Source organism: Trichechus manatus, unplaced genomic scaffold, assembly GCF_000243295.1.
Source record: "Trichechus manatus latirostris isolate Lorelei unplaced genomic scaffold, TriManLat1.0 scaffold00054, whole genome shotgun sequence".
Lineage (NCBI taxonomy): Eukaryota > Metazoa > Chordata > Mammalia > Sirenia > Trichechidae > Trichechus > Trichechus manatus.
This window is the reverse complement of record NW_004443990.1, coordinates 16,003,174-16,022,521: the sequence shown is the minus strand read 5'-3', so window position 1 is coordinate 16,022,521 and position 19,348 is coordinate 16,003,174. Positions and strand designations below refer to the sequence as shown.

The window sequence follows — 19,348 nt, the reverse complement described above, 5'->3', positions numbered from 1 at the left end:
GGCCAAGGGGATTCTCCTGGGGGGATGGGGGCAAGCACATAGGTCCCTTCTCTGCACCTCAGGGTCTGGTCCCTGACCCACCCTGGGAGCCTGCAAGGGAGAAAACGGACAGAGCAGGACCCTGGAAGGGGCACAGACTTGGGAGCCACCACAAACCCCCAAGTTCCAGGCTTGCCACTCCATTGTTCCCATGTGGGGGGCTCTGTATCCGAGGGGGGCAACTCCTCCCATCTCCCCCTCAATCCCTGCTTTCCCTGCGTTGGGCGGGGAGGGGAGGGCGGCAGAGATATTTATTTATTTCCTTTATTTATTTAATTTTTTTTTTTTTTTTGGAGTAGAGAGTGACAGATGGCGGCGGGTCCCGGGGGAGCCGGCTCTCCCCCAATGCAGACGCATGCCAATCACCGTCTCTCATGTGATAGCTGCTGCCCGTGACGTGCCAAGCCCATATGGCCTGGCATAGAGGCTGGTACCCCGCCTGGTAGAGATGCCACACTCGCTCCGCGGTTCGCATGGCGCTCTGAAGACGCCGGCGCCCGCCGCCTTGAGGAGCCGCTGCCCCCGCTCCCTGAAGATGGGGGAACAATGAAATAAGCGAGAAGATTCTTCTTCTCCCCCCTCTCTCTCTTGCCCCCTCCCCCCTCCCCTCCCCTCTCCCCTCGACTCCTCTCGGAGGTAAGTTGTCCGAAAGGGAGCTAGATCTGACCCGCCGGCTGCGGGGTGGGGGGTGGGGTGGGGGGGCGGGCTGCTTCGGTCGACCGAGAATCCCCAAATCCCCCCTTCCTGGGACTATGCCCCCATCATGGGTGAGCTTCGGAGGCGCCCCGGGTTCCCTCTCCCCTGGGGGCTGGAGCTCAGGGGGATGCAGAGGGAGGCATCTCTGCCTGCGATGGTCTTGGGCGAAAGGCAGAATCATGGGGAGGGGGGACGAAGAGACTGAGATTGGGGTCCCCCAATGCTCGTCCCGGAGGAAACTGTGACCTTTCCTCACCACCAAAAAAAAAAAAAAAAAGAGGAGCAAACAACAAATTTGGATTATTCCCCCCCCGCCATAAATCCCGAAATACAACGAGATCTGAAGAGCCGTGTGGGAGGAAGGCAGTTTGGAAGGGAGAACCCGGTCTCTGACCGCAGGGGAGACGGACCGGGCTCGCTTCTCAGTCTCCTTCCCACGCCCGGTCCTCAGTCCTCGCCACCCAGAGCCCGCTCTTGGAGCTGAGGACGCAACGGCCAGAGGAGCCGATTCTCCTGCCTTTGGAATTGGGGCTGCAGGAGTGGGGGCCGAGTCGGGGGCGGCGCGTGGCCAAGTTGCAAATTGGATTAGGGAGCGTGGGGGTGAGCGCCACCGGAGGGGTGGGGAGCCAGGCCGAGGGGCCTGGCCGCGAGACCGCCAAGCGGGGCAACTGTTCCCACCCGCGGCCGCCTGGCCTCCCTTCCACCGCCGGGAGAGTCCAGGCTTGCACGGCGAGCGCGCCGCCTTCCCTGGCGAAGATATCCGGCCCCTAAGCTTCCCACCCGGTCCCCGCCCTGACCCCGAGCAGAACCAGGCGCCGGGAGCGACCCCCCATTCAAGGGAGGGCGGAGTGGGGGCACAGCGCCGGGTTGAGGGCCCGGACCAAGATCCCTGGCGGGCGGGCGGCCCGGTAGGGCTGGGTCGGCTCTGGGCGGGGCAGGCGGAGGAGCTGGGCACCTAGAGCCCCCTGGGCAGGAACCTGCACCGGACTGGGGGTGGAGGCGGGTCGGGGGGCCGTCGTGACCCCAGCACGCCCCTCACTCTATGCTGTCTGTCTCCCCTTCCCGCCCGCGGGGCGCCCTCAGGCACCATGCTGACCCGCCTGTTCAGCGAGCCCGGCCTCCTCTCAGACGTGCCCAAGTTCGCCAGCTGGGGCGACGGCGACGACGACGAGCCGAGGAGCGACAAGGGCGACGCGCCGCCTCCGCCTCCGCCTGCGCCGGGCCCGGGGGCTCCGGGACCCGCCCGGGCCTCCAAGCCGGTCCCCCTCCGTGGAGACGAGGTGCCGGAGGCCGCGCTGGCCGAGGTCAAGGAGGAAGGCGAGCTGGGGGGCGAGGAGGAGGAGGAAGAGGAGGAGGAGGAAGGGCTAGACGAGGCAGAGGGCGAGCGGCCCAAGAAGCGCGGGCCCAAGAAGCGAAAGATGACCAAGGCGCGCCTGGAGCGCTCCAAGCTGCGGCGGCAGAAGGCGAACGCGCGCGAGCGCAACCGCATGCACGACCTGAACGCGGCGCTGGACAACCTGCGCAAGGTGGTGCCCTGCTACTCCAAGACCCAGAAGCTGTCCAAGATCGAGACGCTGCGCCTCGCCAAAAACTACATCTGGGCGCTCTCGGAGATCCTGCGCTCGGGCAAGCGGCCCGACCTGGTGTCTTACGTGCAGACGCTGTGCAAGGGTCTGTCGCAGCCCACCACCAACCTGGTGGCCGGCTGCCTGCAGCTCAACTCGCGCAACTTCCTCACAGAGCAGGGCGCTGACGGCGCGGGCCGCTTCCACGGCTCGGGCGGCCCGTTCGCCATGCACCCCTACCCATACCCGTGCTCGCGCCTGGCTGGCGCACAGTGCCAGGCGGCCGGCGGCCTGGGCGGCGGCGCGGCGCACGCCCTGCGGACCCACGGTTACTGCGCCGCCTACGAGACGCTGTACGCGGCGGCGGGCGGCGGCGGCGCAAGCCCGGACTACAACAGCTCCGAGTATGAGGGCCCACTCAGCCCGCCGCTCTGTCTCAATGGAAACTTCTCGCTCAAGCAGGACTCGTCGCCCGACCACGAGAAGAGCTACCACTACTCTATGCACTACTCGGCGCTGCCCGGTTCGCGGCCCACCGGCCACGGGCTGGTCTTCGGCTCGTCTGCTGTGCGCGGGGGCGTCCACTCGGAGAATCTCTTGTCTTACGATATGCACCTTCACCACGACCGAGGCCCCATGTACGAGGAGCTCAATGCGTTTTTCCATAACTGAGACCTCTCGCCAGTCCTCTTCTTTTTCTTTTGCCTTTGCCCGCTCCCCTGCCCACAGGCCCCCGAGCGCAGGGACACCCCCACCTACCCCAGCGTCGGGCGCGGGGCACGGGCCGCCGGGCCTGCCGCTCTCCTGGGCAGCGCGGTCTTCTTACCTGTGGGTGGCCCGTCCCAGGGGCCTCGTTTTCCCCAGGGGACTCGCCTTCTCTCTCCCCAAAGGGTTCCCTCCTCCTCTCTCCCTGGGAGTGCTTCTCCAGGGACCCCTCTCCGGGCGCTCCCTGGAGACCCTCGGCCCATTCCCAATCCCTCCACTTAGGTTTCCTCCTCCCCCTCCCCCTTGCAGGTCCAAAGGCGTTGGTAAGGGGGCAGCCGAGCTGTGGGATGCGATTTTTCCCCTCTCATTATTACTATTTTTAAAACAGACACCGAGCTGCAGAGGCAGAAAGGAGCCGGGACCTCCTCTTTTTTGAAGAGGGCAGAAGTAAGGGCACCCCAGCCCGGGTCTGGAAAGCCTCCACCCCCAATCCCGAGTCTCAGCATTTTGGGGTTTTAATTTTGGCGGGAGGGGTTGTGGATTGAGAGGAAAGAGAAAGACCAAGACAATTTGTAACTAGAATCCGTTTCCCCCTTCCCCTTTTTTAAACAAACAAACATACAAAAAAACAAAAACAAAAACAAAAGCTAAGAGGAGACGGAGGCCGAACGCAGAGTCCGGATCGGAGAGAAAACGCAGTAAGAACTTTTAGAAGCAATAAAAGGCAAAAAAAAAAAAAAAAATACTACTACCAATAATAAAAAGACACAAATATCTATGCAAGGAGGTTCTGACGGAACCTAGCTGCCCGGCCCGGCCCCGGGATGCCCCTCCCGGCCCGCGGGCCGCGCCGCCCCAGCGCGGATCTGTGCACTTTGGTGAAGTCGGGGGGCCGACGCCGCCCCCTCCCCCTCCCCAGGTTCTTTCAATCAGTGACTCGGAGATTTGGGGCCCCAGTGCCACTGCCCTCCCCCGCCCCGTCCCCGTTGTGCGTCATGCTGTTTTTTAAAAAATCTGTTTCCAAATTTGTACGGAATGGCAAACTGTTGGGGGGTCGGTTTGGGGAGGGAGGGTTTGCATGAGAGACACACACACACGCACACCACACCGCACGCACACGCAGGCCCGGCGAGGGACTCCGGGGGCAGGGAGAGGCTAGCTCGCCGAGCCCCTCTCCTCTCAGGCACCTCCGAGCTCTCCTGGGGTAAGCGAGGAGCCAGCCCCGTCTCTGCCCAGACTGTGCCTGGGAGGGCGCCCGGCGCCGAGCGATTTCCGGTGGCTGGAGAGGGAATTTTTGTCCCAGGTGTCCTCCTGGCTCTGGCTGGCCGTTGGGCGGGTAGAGCGCTGAGAGCTCTTCGGGAAGTTTCCCCAAAAGGGGGCAAAAGAAGAACCTCTCCCCACCGGAGGCAGGGGATCAGGCATCCAAACACACGACGCAAAAATGCAAATCCACAGGCGATACAACCACACACTCACACACGCACACTCACACGCAATTTTACCTTCCTCTTGTAGCGAAGCTGAAACTCCCGTCGGACACCCGAAGTGCATTGCGTGTTTCTGTTCAGTTTAATGACAATTAATAAATATTTATGTAAATGAGATGCAAAGCCGGACCCGGTTTCTCACGGTGGTGGCCTCATTTCATTGGGGGGAATTGAACTGGGGCTCCGGTGATGGAGGCAAAGTGTCCAGTGACTTTTCAGAGAAAACCGGACATTTCTGGGTGGGATTCCCACGCGGAGAACCCCCCACACCCATCCACTGGGCACAGAAACAGCTTCACTCGCTGCCCTTCCCAGTTCAGACACGGACTCACACACGCCCCCCAGCACAAAGCAACGCACTGCTCTCCTTACACCCTTTCAGACCCCAAACACGGTCAGGCACCTCCTTTGAAAACACAATATCTTTTCATTACTGAAAAATGATCAAACTGGGAACAGCCGGTCATTTTACAACCCTCTGCCCACTGTTGCAAAAAACAAGTGTGCAGAGATAAAAAGACAACCATTTGAACCAAATATTGATATTTTTAAACAAACAAAAATATGTGAGGTCATGAGGATGAAAAATTCAAGGGCAAAAAGTCTCTTCCGTCTTAAATTTGTGTATCAGTGGACTCAGGAGAATCGACCGTTTTTAGCCTCAGGAATGTTGGAATTTTTAGGGTGTTGAGAAGGTTGGAAGAACACCCCAGAACTCTGCAAAGGGGGTGGAGTCCAGGCGCCTGCTCCAAGGAGCCAAGTCAAACCCAGCAATTAGCTTCCTGGGGCAGAGGGAACGCCCCTGGTCGACACCTGGGTAGTCTCTGCCTGTTGCAACTTCAGACCGAGGGAACCCCTCAACCTAGAGAGGTGGAAGAAGGGCACAGGGAGGAGGCCAAGACTCTTCCCCATCTCAGATAAGACACCCACACGATTGTTTTCTCTGAGCCTCAGGCTCTTAGCTGACTTCCTTGTAGGGCCCACCTTTCCTTTCCTCAGCCCCCAGTTCCCACCAGAGCCCTGGAATGTTTGGAGGGGAGTCTCAGTTCTAAAGATCCCCACCCCTGAGCCTAAACACACTTAGGAGACCCCTGACCTGGCTGTTTTGGACACTGCTTACTCAAATGATTTTTCCGAAAACACTGTCACTAGTTTTAGGGCTGAAATGGAAATTGTAGTGTTGGGGTGGGAGCTTGAGGTCAGGCGTGCCAAAGCTTTTAATGGTTGAGTCCAAGACCCAAAAATGAAAGCTGCCGACAGAAGAGGGAATGGGAAAGGTAGTTGAAGGAAGCACCAAATGAGAAGGGTGGATTGGGTTATACTATCTGACCTTGAGCTCAGCTGCTTCCATAAATGTCCACTCCCAAACCCTCCCCATCTCCCCAGGAGACCGAGCCACCCCACCCCACCCCCACCAGTGTGAGTCTGCGGGTAAGAGCTGGGCGGGGGCCGGGAGCTGTCCACGCCCGGGTGCTGACCCCTGTCCAGCTCTAGCCTTCCTGCTTCCGGAGGAAGCCGCCCCTGCTTGGCTCTGGGGAAGCGCGGCGCAGCATGAGGTCTTCCCCAAAATCCTGCGGGAATTCTGGTGGAATTCTCTCGCGATTTTCGGAGAATTTCACACGAACTCTTACAAAATTTCACCACCTTCTCTGGAATTCTCTGCGGGATCGCCCCTCTAGCGTGAGATTACAGACTGGGCCCTTGATCCCCAAGATTCGCCCCTGTTGGTTGGTGGTCTAATAGGGTCTTAGAGACCTCTGAATCATCTCTATTTTTGGGAGAAAGGAGTGACCCATCTCCCTCTCCCCTATTTCTTTCAAGGAGTGTGGAGCAAGATGCGCATCCGAGACTCAAACCTGAAGGAATCTGGTCTGCGCATGACGTGTGGGCAAAGCCTGGCAGGGGCGACTGGAGAGAAAAGGAACTCAGCACCCATCCCAAGCGAGGCCAGAGTTGAGCCCTATCTTGCCAGGGAACAGGTTAACTGGCTTCTCTCCCCCTCGGCCGGTTTGAAGTCTCCTGCTCTGAAATCTGGGTCTGGGCAGAATCCAGGTGGCTTGGGACCGGGAGGAAAGGACTCCTTCACGTGGCTTCCCTGGCCCGACCCCAGTCGCCTCCGCATCGCTCTTCCGGCTACCCTACGCGTCTCAATTCTGGTTTGAACACGATTTCAGCTCCTTTCGAAGAATATTGACGACTCTTGGGCCACCTTGTCTGTTGTCGCGTCGGGCCGGGGTGCCGGGGCCCCTTGCGTTTTAGCTTGTGGGGAGGTGCTCCAGAGCGGCTCCGCTTCTAGCGAATCCCAGTGTCCAACAGGCCACCCCTTTCCAGATGCCTAACCCTTCCCCCACAATTACTGCACTCTAGCTGCGCTCTATCTTCCCATCGCCCCCATCCCCAACACTCAACTTCCCTGGCGAGACGGCGAGATGAGCAGGAGAAGAAAATGCGCGCGGACACGCGGCCCCAAACGCCCCCGCGCAAGTCTCGTTCTCTCGTTCGCTCTCCCGCTTGCGCTCACACATACAAACCCAGAGAAGCTCCAGGAACAGAAGGAGGTGGGGAGGGGGAGGGCACGAAAAGAGGCCAGCGCCGTGCGGAGGGCCGAAGAGGAGAAGGTGCGGAGGGGACGCCCTCCTAGCCCCTAGCCTGAGCTGCCGGATCTCCAAACGCTCACCAGCCTGCTCAGCTCAACGCCTGGGCTGCCGAACCGACGGCTGGAGCTGGGTTCAAACAGGAAGGGGTCTTCCCCTTGATTTTCCAGCCTCCAGCCCAAGTTCAGCATTTGGAAGTGATGGGGAAAGAGACATGTCCCTGGGTCTAGGTCATTTGTCCATTCGCCTGGGAGGGAAGAGGAGGGAAAGCTGGGGCTATCTCTGCCCTCCCCGTTTAACCCCGTTCCAGCCCTGAACTGGTCGACAAGCCCCTGACGCCCAGCGAACCTCCGGCTCTGAATTCGTCATCCAGAGACACAGCCCAATAAACGGCTGAAATAGAGCCCCTCGGGGGTCAACGGCAGGGAAGCCCTGACACTCCTCCAGGAGATTCTGCGTGGTTGTGTTTGCTTCTCTTTTCCTCTTCACCGGAAAGTTCTTAAAGCCTGCGGGGCGCAAGAATTGCCGGGCAGAGGTCAGAGAATTCTTTCTCTCTCCAACGTTTGCTCCTTCCACTTCCCCAGAATCTTTAACCCAGGTTGCCTTCTCCTAAAGGGAAGGTGCTGGCTGAAGGAGGCGTTTAGACTGAGGGGTGGTTCTAGACGCCGCAGTTTAGTTCTCAAGAAAAGGTGGCAAGAAAGAGACAGCCGGGCTAGGCCTGGCTAACCTCAATCTTGACCTCCACTCTTCGGCCCCCCATGTGACAACAGAGGGGCACCGTGGGATTGGCACCAGACCTCTTATGTGATCAAAGAGAACGTGTTCTTTTAGAGGGACTTGGAGGGGGCCGCAGGTACTTCTGCTGTTGGAACAGGCTCCGCAGTTCACAGCCCAAATCACTATCACTTTCCCTTCCTTTGGGGCTGAGGCGCCGAGGTACCGGCCACAGGCCCGGAGCGGAGGTGCCACTGGACTGCAGGAAACCTTGAAGCCCTGCCCTGCTTCGAATCCTGAAGCGGCCTCTGCCATTTCGTCCTACATCTTTACGAATTCTCGACAAAGTTTCCCTCGGTGAAAAGTGGTAAGAAGGGGCAATAGCCGCCTCTGGAGGGCTATTCTCCTCTCTGAAACTTTCTCCTTCCTAAGGCACAGGCATCGGGAGCACCCGCCCCTGGGAGTGCCAGGCTCTAGAATAAGGTAAAGACCAAGGCTGGACTCACAGGGTTTCTGGGAGAGATGCCATGGGCGAGGCTCCCAGCCCTCCAATGCGGGGAGGGGAAACTCGAACTTCGGGGAACAAGGGAACTGGGGCTACGACATTAGGTGGAGAAGCTGCGCAGATGTGAGCCCGGGTATGGCCCTGGCGCTCCAACTCTCCTGCCGGCTCCAGTGCGGTAGACAACGCGGTCTCCCAGGACCGACTGGGCTTGCTGGGTTCCATACCGGAGTGTGTGCCGTTGTTCAGTTATTCAACCTCTCTCGGCCTGTCCCGGTCTCTGTCTGAGTCTCACTCCTTTTTTCGGAATTAACTGAATTAAGAACGGGTCTTTCCGGGACGCTCCCGCCTCCCACCGGAGGCTGGCTGGCCAGGAGGCCAAGGCTGCGAGGTCAGGTCCCTCTGGGCCCGCGGGAGCCCCCAAGCATCTTTGGGGACCCGCGAGCCAGTTCCTACCCTCAGCCAAGTCCTCGCCAAGGGCACAGCTGGGCGGGGTCTGGGCAGTCCGCCCGGCTTGGGACATCTGTTCTCGCCAGAGTTTCATTAAAGGCGAGTGGTGGGGGTGGGGGGCTCAGAACCAACCCCTCAAGCCGGAGCCGATGCCCGCTTTCTTGATCGCAGGCGGAGGCAGGAGTGGACACCAGACTCGCATAGCTTTTTTCCCCTTTGGGAAAAGCGCGAGAATCAGGGTGGAGGCCGGTGGGGCTTTTTCCTCTCTCCTTTATCTCATCGACTCCCCAATCAGAAGCCACATCCGGCCTCGCTCCTGGAGGGCGTTAGGGTACCCGTGCCCCGCCAGAGCTGCCAGGAGCCCCGGGAAGCGCCGGCTCCTGGAATACCGCGGAGGCTGCGGGCCGGCCCGGCATGGAACTGATCCCGCTTGCAGCGAACTCTCGCTCTCCCGCTATCCTGGCCAAGGCCGGGGCGGCGCAGGCAGACGGTTAAAAACAACTCAATTAAAATAACAAAAACATTTGTGTTTATATGGGAGGAGGGTGGTGCTTAAAAAAAAAACAAAAAAAAAAAACTTAGAAAACCACAAAGCCCCCACGCAAAACCAAACCAAAATCCTTAGCTTCTGATCATTTTGTACGAAAAGACAGAAAAATCCTTCAGCCGTCTCTCCCCTGGAACCGCCACCTGAAAGCTCCCGCCTGACCAAGCCGGGAGCCCTGACGCCCCCTTCAGCACCCCAGAGCCCTGGCGCTGAGCCCAGGTCGCCCCCTGCCCACCCTTCGCTTCCGTGTTGGTGCCAGTCTGTGCCACTCAGCCGGTGCCCGGTGCCCGGTGCCAGGCGCGGGGGGAAGGCGGGGAGGAGCCGAGGCTCCAGCTTAGATTCCATGGCATCTGTTCATTATTATACAGTGAGGATTTTTATATGGACAGCTAAATTAAAGACAGATTTTTGCCAGAATTGCAGATCCCATAAAAACGATGACAGAGGATGGGGGCTTTTTCTTAAAAAAAAAAAAAAAAAAAAAAAAGGAAGGATTAAAAACACGACCCAACAAACCACAGTCCCAAACTCCTCTGCGCCCCTCGCCTCCATCGTTAGTGAGTTTCTTCGCCCCTTTGCCCGTCTCTGACACAGGCTGGCTAGGGAGAATGAAACTCCAGCAGCTCTTCATGCCCAGGGTGCTCACAAATGCGCAGGTCATACCCTCAGCTGATGGGGTGGGCAGAGGCTGTGGTGGCCAGCTCAGGCATGGAGGGTCAGGGTGGGGACAGGACAGGAAAGGTGTCTGGTCCCAGAGGGAGTGCCAAGGAGGTGCAGGAGCCAGGGGGCTTGAACTTCACACATTCCTAATTTAAAGGGAAGGAGCCCTGGTTCCCAGTGGTTAAAGGGCTTGTCTGCTAACCCAAAGGTTGGCAGTTCGAACCCACCAGCTGCTCTGAGGGAGAAAGATGTGGCAGTCTGCTTCCGTAAAGATTACAGCCTTGAAAACTCTATGGGGCAGCTCTACTCTGTCCTATTGGGTCACTATGGGGGCCTGTGGTTTTGACTGGTTGCCAGGGTTGGCGGCAGCTGGTGAGGGCCAGTGGTGTCACACCCTCGGCTTAGGGACATGATCGGCACCCACTTTCCCCTCTGCACTGGAGATGGTAATACAAGGATTGGACATCCAGCACAATTTTGCCGTGACTCAGAGCTGGAGTTCTGGAATTTCAAATTTCACAGATTCTAGAGCGCTGGAACCTGTACCTTAGTGGTGTTCTAGAACTTGGCCGAGATGCCAGAATTCTAGAATTCCGAAAGGGTCCTGTGTGAGGGAGCAGACCTCCCAGACTTGGGTGGTTCTTGTTCCCACCACTCAATTTGAAGTTCAGATGTGATATCGTGGAGACCTGGGGGCTACTGGAAAAGGTTAGGTGGGCCACGCAGGGAGAGGTGGGGCCACTTACAGGGGATCTAAAGTGCTCCTGCAATATTAGTGGGAGCCTTTCTAATTTTTCCTTCTTGAAATTTTTTTTCAGGAGAGAAAAATAAATATCTGTGGCGTTCTCTGTCCTCCAGACAATCGGTCTGTCTGTGTCTCTGTGTGGCTGTCTGCTCTTCTCCCTCAGACTCAGAGCTGACAGAATTCATATCAGAAGAGTGAACGCAGGGACATCTGTGTGCGGAATGACTGTGCCTACTCGAACCTGCCAATCGCTCCTGGCACGAGCTGGGTAACAAATGCCTGTTACCTCGGAATGCTGGCGGGTGGGGGCGGGGTGGGGGAGGGCGCCTGGCACCACCCGACTGCCAAGCCCTGCCAAGGCCCCCTCCTGTCCGCAGCGGGTCCCGCCCCCTTCCCTGAGATGGGGTTCCACGGAATTGGATTCATTAATCGGCAGTAATTAGAAAATTTGGGTGTCTCAGCCCCGGCGGACCCCTCTTCTCGACCTCCCTAATCTCCACCCCTACTCCCTTCCCGTACCCACACCCGAATTTCGGCATTAATTCCGGGTTTTTACCGAGGGCAGGCGACCAGTTTGGGGGGAGGGAGCTCGCGGAAGGCAGGGAAAGGGTCTCTGGAGGGAAGAATTCTGCCAGAGTTGCGAGGAGGAGTTTTGTCTCGAGGGGCAAGGGTTGTAGACAGGGTCTCGTAGACGCGGTTGGCGGGACCGGCTGTGAGACCTAGAGGGACAGAGAGACCAGAGGTCACGGAGAGAGACAGAAGGCAGATGCGGCTGGGGAGCTGCGGAAGAGGCGAAAGAACGAGACCGGGAGGACAGAGGCCCGGCCGCGCCCACCCGCTACTCTCCGCAGGGAGGCTCCGGGACTCTACCCAGCCCGCCGCCGCGACCCCGAGGGCCTCCCCAGCCTCCTCGCCCAGGCCTCCCCGGCCATGCTCCCGGATCCGTCAGCCGGTTTTGCTGGGGGGCGAGGGGGAGGGCGCCACGCCACAGCCGGTGCCAGCCGGGGGTAGGGGGTATTGTGAGGAGGGGCGGAGAGCGAATCGAAAATTCCGAGACATCTGTTCACCCAGGGAAGAGCCGTGGCGCGCAAAAAGGCTGGGCGACCCCGCCCTACCGGCTCGTTTCCTCCATAGCGGGGACCCTGCACCCCAGCCGCCACCGGGAGTTAGGACTGGGAGTGGGGAGAGCTCTGGAGCTGCTGTCCTACTGGTGGGTCCTCAGAAGGGGAGAATCGGTACCCAGGGGAGGGCCGTGTAGGGCAAAGAGCCTGGACCCATGGTGTGGAGGGAAGTCTGTGGGAATAGCTCTCCCCCCAGAGCACCCACAGGCACCCCCCCCAACACACACAGACTCGGACCACCACACACATTCGGGTATAACCCTTCCTATTCCTGTGAATATACAGAAAATCCTAAGTAACACGGCCCCTTCACACTCAAACACTCGTTCATTCAAGCCACTTTACTGGGTGCCTGGTCTGTGCTGGGCCTGGGCTAGATGCTGGGGAGACTCATTCCTGCCTGCAAGAGCTGCCAGCCTGTTGAGCACATTCAGATACCCAAGTGCACAGGCCCACACACTGCCCCTCATACTCACACAGACTCTCTGTTTCTAAAGGGGGAAGGGTTGGAGGGAGGGGGTCCCAGTAGCAACACCCCCTCCCTCATCTGTAAGCAGCTTCCCCAGGGAATACAGGACAGGGTCTGGGAGCCCCAGCAGGGGCGCCTGGACCCACTGCCAGCCACTGTCACCTTTTTAGCCTACTCACCATTGGCGGGAGCCCCTGTCCCCAGGCTGTGCCTGACAAGCTCTCATCCCATTTCCCACCAGGTCTTAATGACCACCCCTCTCTCTCTTCAGTGCCCTGGCCTGGCACCTGACCCTCTGCCAGGGTTGCCTTAGCTGGGCCGACAGAGGCCAGGTCTCTCAGCTGGGAAATGTCCATGTGGTTGCTACTTAAAAACTGATTTATGAGGCTGTGGCGGCTGCGGAGGCTTGGCCTACGGTCCTGGTAGTAATCAAGGGCATATGCCCATCTCGCCTGGCACTGCCCAGCTTGTGAGCCCGGCCCTGGCCTCTGCTGTCCTGCTGGAAAGACAGGGGCATAAAAGGTACCAAGTCTCTTTTCTCACCAAGCCATCTCTCTCCTCCTCTACTTGTGTCCCTTTCCTCCTCCTCCTCTTCTTCCCTTTCCTCTCTCCCGCCTCCCTTCATCCCTCCTCCTTCCCTCCCTCCCTTTCTCTTCCTTCTCTCCCAAGTGGCACGGACCAGCCTGTGTGCCGGGCTGGCGCTCACAGCTGCAGCCCATCTGCTATGATTGAATGGTGACAGTGATGAGACAGGAGCTGGGGGGGGGGATGGGGGGACAAGGGGGCTGCCCTGCCACCTCTCACCCCTCCTTGTGCCAGCCCCCACATGCTTCCTTGACCTCTAGAATGAGACCATCAGTTTTGCCTGCGCATGGTGGGGGAATCCCACCCCTAGAAGTAGTGAGGGAATTCCTTTCCTCTCAACTAGATTCCTGAGGAGAAAGAAGGGGAGTAGGTAGAAGAAGGGGAAGGAGAGAAAGAGATTAAAGTTGGAAGAGCAGTGTGGAGGAAGTGACCCACTTGTCCACACCCACATAGGCTTGGATGGGGCCTGGGACAACAGTACTGGATAGAGGAACGGCTGAGACTCCAGGCTGGGCAGGGAGGCACTGATGTAGGTCTAGGATCCAGCTTCTTCAGGAATCCAGGAAAACATCTTTGACAGCCCCTGGTGGGAAAACTCAGTGCCCTGATTCCTTAACCCTGACCCTTTTTTCATCATGAATTTCCCCTTCTGTACCCCAGAAAACCTGTCTCCCTCTATCCAGGAGTAACTTTGAAGAGCTAGGAGATCACAGTCCTCCATGGTGCCCAAAGGAGAGACCTAAAGGTTGGGTTTGGGGCTGTAGCAAGAATGTCACAAAAAAGGATTTCTCAGCTGACACTAGTACAAGACAATAGTAACAATAATAGAAGCTAACATATATTTAGAGTTTATTGTTTGTCAGTAACTGACCTAATTCCCACTGATACATAATCATCCCAACCACCTTATTGGCTGGAACTCTCATTATATCCATACTATAGACAAGGACACTGAAGCACAGGGATATATGTACAGCTTGTAGCCCAAGCCTGACTTCTTCTCCCTTGGTAGAAAAAAAAAAAAAAAAAAAAAAGAGAGAGAGGGAGAGAATAAAAGGAGGTTCACAAATGGGGATCTAGCATCCTTTCTTTTCCACTTACTCCTCTCCACCCTCTCTTCTTCCTCTGCCTGCTCCTCACCCTTAGTCAACCCAGCACTCACTCTTCAGTCCATGTTCACACATGTGGTTTCTCCTCCGGCCACTGCCCACCCGTGAATAGGTGGAAACACACCCTGAGAAGCCACCTACTCTCCCCACCCCACCCATGAGGAAACCACACACATGAACTTGACTGTATCTGGCCCCACCTTCCTCATCAGGGCAGCTGCCCCTCACATCTGCAGTTCTGGCCTGTGAGGTTTAGCTGCTCAATGCTCTGGGTGGAGGATGGCATTTTGAACAGATGCAGGACCAGGCTGGAATGCCAGCCTAATCTAGGTCCCTGGGAAACCATGGGATTATAGGCTTCTCTCTCCCTACCCTTGAGATAAAGGGGAGCAATTTTCTCCACCTGGCATACTTCCCTTACCCTTTCCCCAGACACTGGAGTCTGGGTCACTCATGCCCTGATAAGGCCCAGGAAGTGCCCTGGACCAAGTTCCAGCCTAACAGTGGGGACAGGGCCCCTCATCTCTCTCTCCTGCTGTCTGCATCTCCACCCACCTCCTTCCTCTTTATCCATTCTCTTTCCTCTTCCCTGCCATCTTTCATCCTCTCATTCATCCTCATACATTCTTTCTCCTTCCCCCCTTTCCTCTTTCTTCTCTTCCTCTTCTTCTTCCCCTTCTCCCTTTTCATCTAGTTATATGATAACCCCTTTAATCCTTGAAGGGCTAAAATATCCCCCCACCAGGAGCCTGGGAATTCCACATGTATCATAAATTTCACAACTAAGGGGCTGCTGGTAGGAGAGCCATTCCTACTAGAAGCTCTCACGGAAGGGGAGGTTTTTATCTCAAGGGGAGGGAGAGAAGAACCCATAATCCAATCTTGTGGATAAGCATTAAGCAGTCACTAAGTCCCTGCAATCCCCAAAACAAATCCAGATCAACATTGTTGTCCACTTGCCCAACACAGATTGGGATAAGTAATGAGGTGGGGAGCTCTTTTCAGGGTCATTATAGGGTTTCCCTTGTGTCTGTCTTCTTCCTCTATTGTTTTCAGGTCCTCCAAGGTAAGGTGGCACCCAGAAAGGGAGAACTGGAAGCCACAGAAACCACACATCCAGGGTCCCTCACCTGCCATGGCACTCTTCCCATTCTTGGCCCCGAGAGGCAAAGAGAGATAAATCCTCCAGTCTGAGCCTGCACATTGGGCAGGGATGGGGGCTGAGAATTGCCTTCCATCCTTCCCTCTGTCCACTAGGCCTAGTGTTTAGATATTCCTTGGTTCGCCTGATTTCCTCTCAACTCTCTCTCCTTTATCTCTGGAATTCTCTCTCCCCTCTCTTCTCCACTTCCTCTCTTTTGCCCATCTCCCATTTCCAAGTCTCCGTCTCCCATCTCTTCCCTGTTTCTTCCTCCTGTCGGACATGCAGTCTGGTTTCAGCACCACGGACAGAGACATCGGTGGGTGTACGCAAACGTTGGAGGCGGGAGCCTGGCGGGGTCTACTTCTGCCAGAACCTGTATAAGTGGGTGACTGCACAGTGTGTGAGTGGGGTATGTGTGTGTGTGCACCCGAGCCTGCTTATGTGAACGCCTGTGTCTGTGCCTCTCTGGGGCACACGCCTGTGGGCGTCTTCGGATGCATCTGTGTATTTGTATCTATCTGTGCAGTGTCCCCACCTGCTCCCCATGTCCCTGGCTAGGAAAGGGGACAGGATGGGGACGCTCCGTTCTGGAGGTAGGGAGGCAGCGGGTGGCTTAGTATCCCAGCCGGGCCTGGGGGCGTCATCCTTGCTCAGACGCACGCCAGGCACCATGTGGCGTGTGTGCCAGCCGGCACGGGCTGAGGGCATTCTGTCCGTCTTGGAGGGTAAGGGGATGCAGAGAGCTGGAGACAGGCAAGGAGAGGTGGTGAACTGAGCTCAGCTCTCAGCTCTGGGACCAGTACCTTTCCAACCTTGCTGGACTCCACCCACAGGCACAGCCTGAGGAAATTTACAAGTTACCTGCCTTTGTGAAAGCCCAGACAACCAGATAACCACCACCTCACACACGCACATCCAGATGGAAATGCACAGGAGGCAGGCCTATCCTGAATTGCATGCATGTGTGTGTGCAAGCCACCTGGCTCTTTGCACATCACTTCCTGCACAAATGCATACGCGCGCACACACACACACACACACACACACAAACACCTAAGCCATTCTCAAAGGGTGGAGGATGCAAGAATCACTCCTTGTATCACAGAGCAGAACCTCACATTACATGGTGGCCACTTTACCCATATGATTCAAGGCAACCACGCTAAGGATCTGGTAACTCTTAGAATAGCTGTTCCCTCTCCCAAGTAATGGACAGATTTTCCCAGAACAGTGCAGGCCCTGGGGTTGTCATCAGGGGCATCTGCCCTCTGCAGTCTGGGAAGATAGTGCTGCCCCTGTGCTTCACACAGCAAAGAAGGAGTGAGTGGGAGGAGAAAGCATCAAAATGGCTCCTCCTTTCCACCGACCATGCAGCCTCATTCCCCTAAAGAGTTAGGTGTACTGGAGACAACCCTATATTTCTCATCCAAGCCCCAATACTAGCTGGCTGTGTGACCCTCAGCAGGCTACTTAACATGACAACTTATATAAAGGCTTAGCTAAGTGGTCACTGTCATTATTGTTATATTAATACTGTGGAAAGAATGATGGGCAGGATTGGATAAAATAATGCAGCCAAAGCTTCCAGCACAGTGTATGACACACAGTGGTGCTCAATGAATATGAGTGTAGTATGAATTTAGTGGTGGAATTTCAGGAAGTTGGGCAGTTAAAGGGAGCTGAGAATGACAGAATTCTCTCTCCAAATTTGATACATGCACCCCCAAGTGCAGCAGGAGAAACGGGAGTTAGACATGCAAAAAAGCTGAAGAAGGAGCTGAGAAGCAACAGAACAGGGTGGTGAGAGGAGACGCGCTTGGGGTAGGGCATCCAGACCTCCATCCACCAGGACCAGGGAAGCCCCAAGATGGTCTTCATTCCAAGGCTGAATTCTTTATCCACAGCTCTCCCCACCTGTTTCTTCTCTTGGCTTCCCATTTTAATAAGTGGCAGCCCGCAGTTAGTTGCTCCAGTCAGCCAGAAGCCTGGGAGTCCTCTGGGGTCCTCCCTGTCCGTCTTAGTTATCTAGTGGTGCTATAACAGAAATACCACAAGTTTGTGGCTTTAATAAACCGAAATTTATTTTCTCACAGTTTAGAAGGCTAGAAGTCTGAATTCAGGGAGAGTCCTTGTCTCTTTTGAGCTTCTGCTCCTGGATGATCTTCATGTGGCTTGGCATCTCTCTGCCCCCATCTCTATTATTTTCATTTGCTTGTTTAAGCTCTATTATGTCTCAAAAGAGATTGCTTTAAGGCACACCCTACACTAATCCTGTCTCATTAACATAACAAAGACAACCCACTGCCAAATGGGATTATGGAGGGACACAATTTAATCCTTAACACCATCTTTCATTCTCCATATAGACTTTCACTGAGATCCATTGATTATTGCTCCAAAATGTAGCCCAAATCCAGACTCTTCTCTTTATCTTTAATACCTCTCCCCTAACCCAGATCACGTCATCTTTTCCCTGGGTTTCTACTCTATCCTCCTAATTTGCCTTCTTCTAATCTGTTCTCCTACAGCAGCCAAAATAATTTTTTAAAAAATACACCAACCAGTTGCCATGGAGTCGACTGTGACTCATGGCGACCCCATCTGTGTCATGGTAGAACTGTCCTCCATAGGGTTTATTGGAAGCAGATCACCTGGGCTTTCTTCTGAGGTGCCTCTAGGTGAACTCAAACCTCCAACCTTTCAGTTAGTAGCGAAACATTTAACCGTTTGTGCCACTAAGTTTAAAAACACAAGTTTAAAAACATTTCGCTCCCTGACTTAAAACTCTCCAGTGGTTTCCTTAGCACATAAATAAAATCCAAACTCCTTGCCAGCCAGATCTAGTCTCCGTCTCCCTCCTCAGCCTGATTTCCTGCCCCTCCCTTCCTCTCCACTACCAGCCTCACTGGCCTTTCAACTGCTTACACTACTAAGAGTACCTACCCACTCTAGGGCCTGGGCTGCTTTCTCAGCTCCTCTCCCCCATTCTCTCCCACTCTTTCCTTGGCTGACACCTTCTCATCCTTAAAGTCCCAGTTTAAATCAGGGCTTCGAACTGGTTCAGTCATGACCCACAAAGTGAAACTGGAACAGATCTGAATTTTTAAAAGTTGGGTGAAGCGGAGCGATTACCCTAATGGGAAAAATTACAGGTTGAAGCCCTGGAATGAGAGACTTGTTGGAGGCATAGTGAGCCCTTTCAGGAGCTTAATGTGGGAGATTGGATTATTGCCAGGACTGTCGAGAGTGACACTTTCAAAGTGACGAGGTCAGAGCAGCTGCCGCCATCTTTGAGTGGGGCATCCCTGTTTTGGACTCTGCCCTTCAAGAGATTTGGTTGCTATGCAACATGCACGCTGCCCTTGTTTTCTAAGAGGGAGATTAAGTTTCTGGCAGGGCGTCAGCTGGTAATTTTTCCCATTCTGGTTTTTATGTCGGTTCACCCGCATTTTAAAAATTCGGGTCTGCTCAAATTTCACTTCGTTGGCCATGACTGAAACAGGTAGAATCAGTTGAAAGCTCTGGTTTAAATGTACTTCCCCCAGGAGAAAAACTTTTCTGATCTCTTATCCACAGCAGGTCCCCCAGTTATTCTCTAGTTCAAAATTCTGTTATTTCCTTTGCAGCACTTTGTGTAACTATTGGCTTGTTTTTAGTCTGCCACCCCTGCTGGTCTCTAAGCTCTTTGAGGGCAGTGACCATGGTATTTGTTCTGTTCTCAGACACCTGGGGCCCAGCATGGAGTAGGTACTTAGTAAAGGTGTGTTGAATGGCAGAACTGATGAATGCTTTGACATCTTTGATGAGGGGTGGGGGTGGGGGGAGCAGGTCCTGGAACCTGGGCTCTAAACTGCCCCATAAAGGGTAGGTCTCATCTCTCTTTCTTCCTCTCAGGAGTCCTGTCTGCTGGCAGCCTCTTAATTATATTTTGCTTGACTATAAATCTTTTTGTTAAATGTAATTGAAAAATACACCTTTCGAATCATCACATTAACCTAGCATCCGCTCTAAGGCGGTAATTAAAGGCTTCCTAGAATCTTCCACTGGTTTGAGGAGAACTGGCTCCAAGATAATCCTCTGCCCCAGGCTGTCCACAGTTTAGGCTCAGAGGAGATGAGCAATTCTTTCCCTCCTATCTCTCCCCTGCAAGAACCAGACCAACTGGGTGCAGTGCCAGCACTCCCCCTCCCCCTCCCCAGCTTCCCCTCTGCCCTTG

The 19,348-nt window shown here is 55.6% G+C and overlaps 1 protein-coding gene across 1 annotated transcript; it reads left to right on the top strand.

Moving 5' to 3' along the window:
* The first annotated feature begins 481 nt into the window (after nt 1-481).
* On the top strand, nt 482-4,621 carry NEUROD2 (neuronal differentiation 2). The gene is made up of 2 exons (XM_004378028.1): nt 482-675; nt 1,819-4,621. The coding sequence occupies exon 2, from the start codon at nt 1,824-1,826 to the stop codon at nt 2,970-2,972; it is 1,149 nt and encodes a 382-aa protein (XP_004378085.1). The 5' UTR covers nt 482-675; nt 1,819-1,823; the 3' UTR covers nt 2,973-4,621.
* Nucleotides 4,622-19,348: the final 14,727 nt, after the last annotated feature.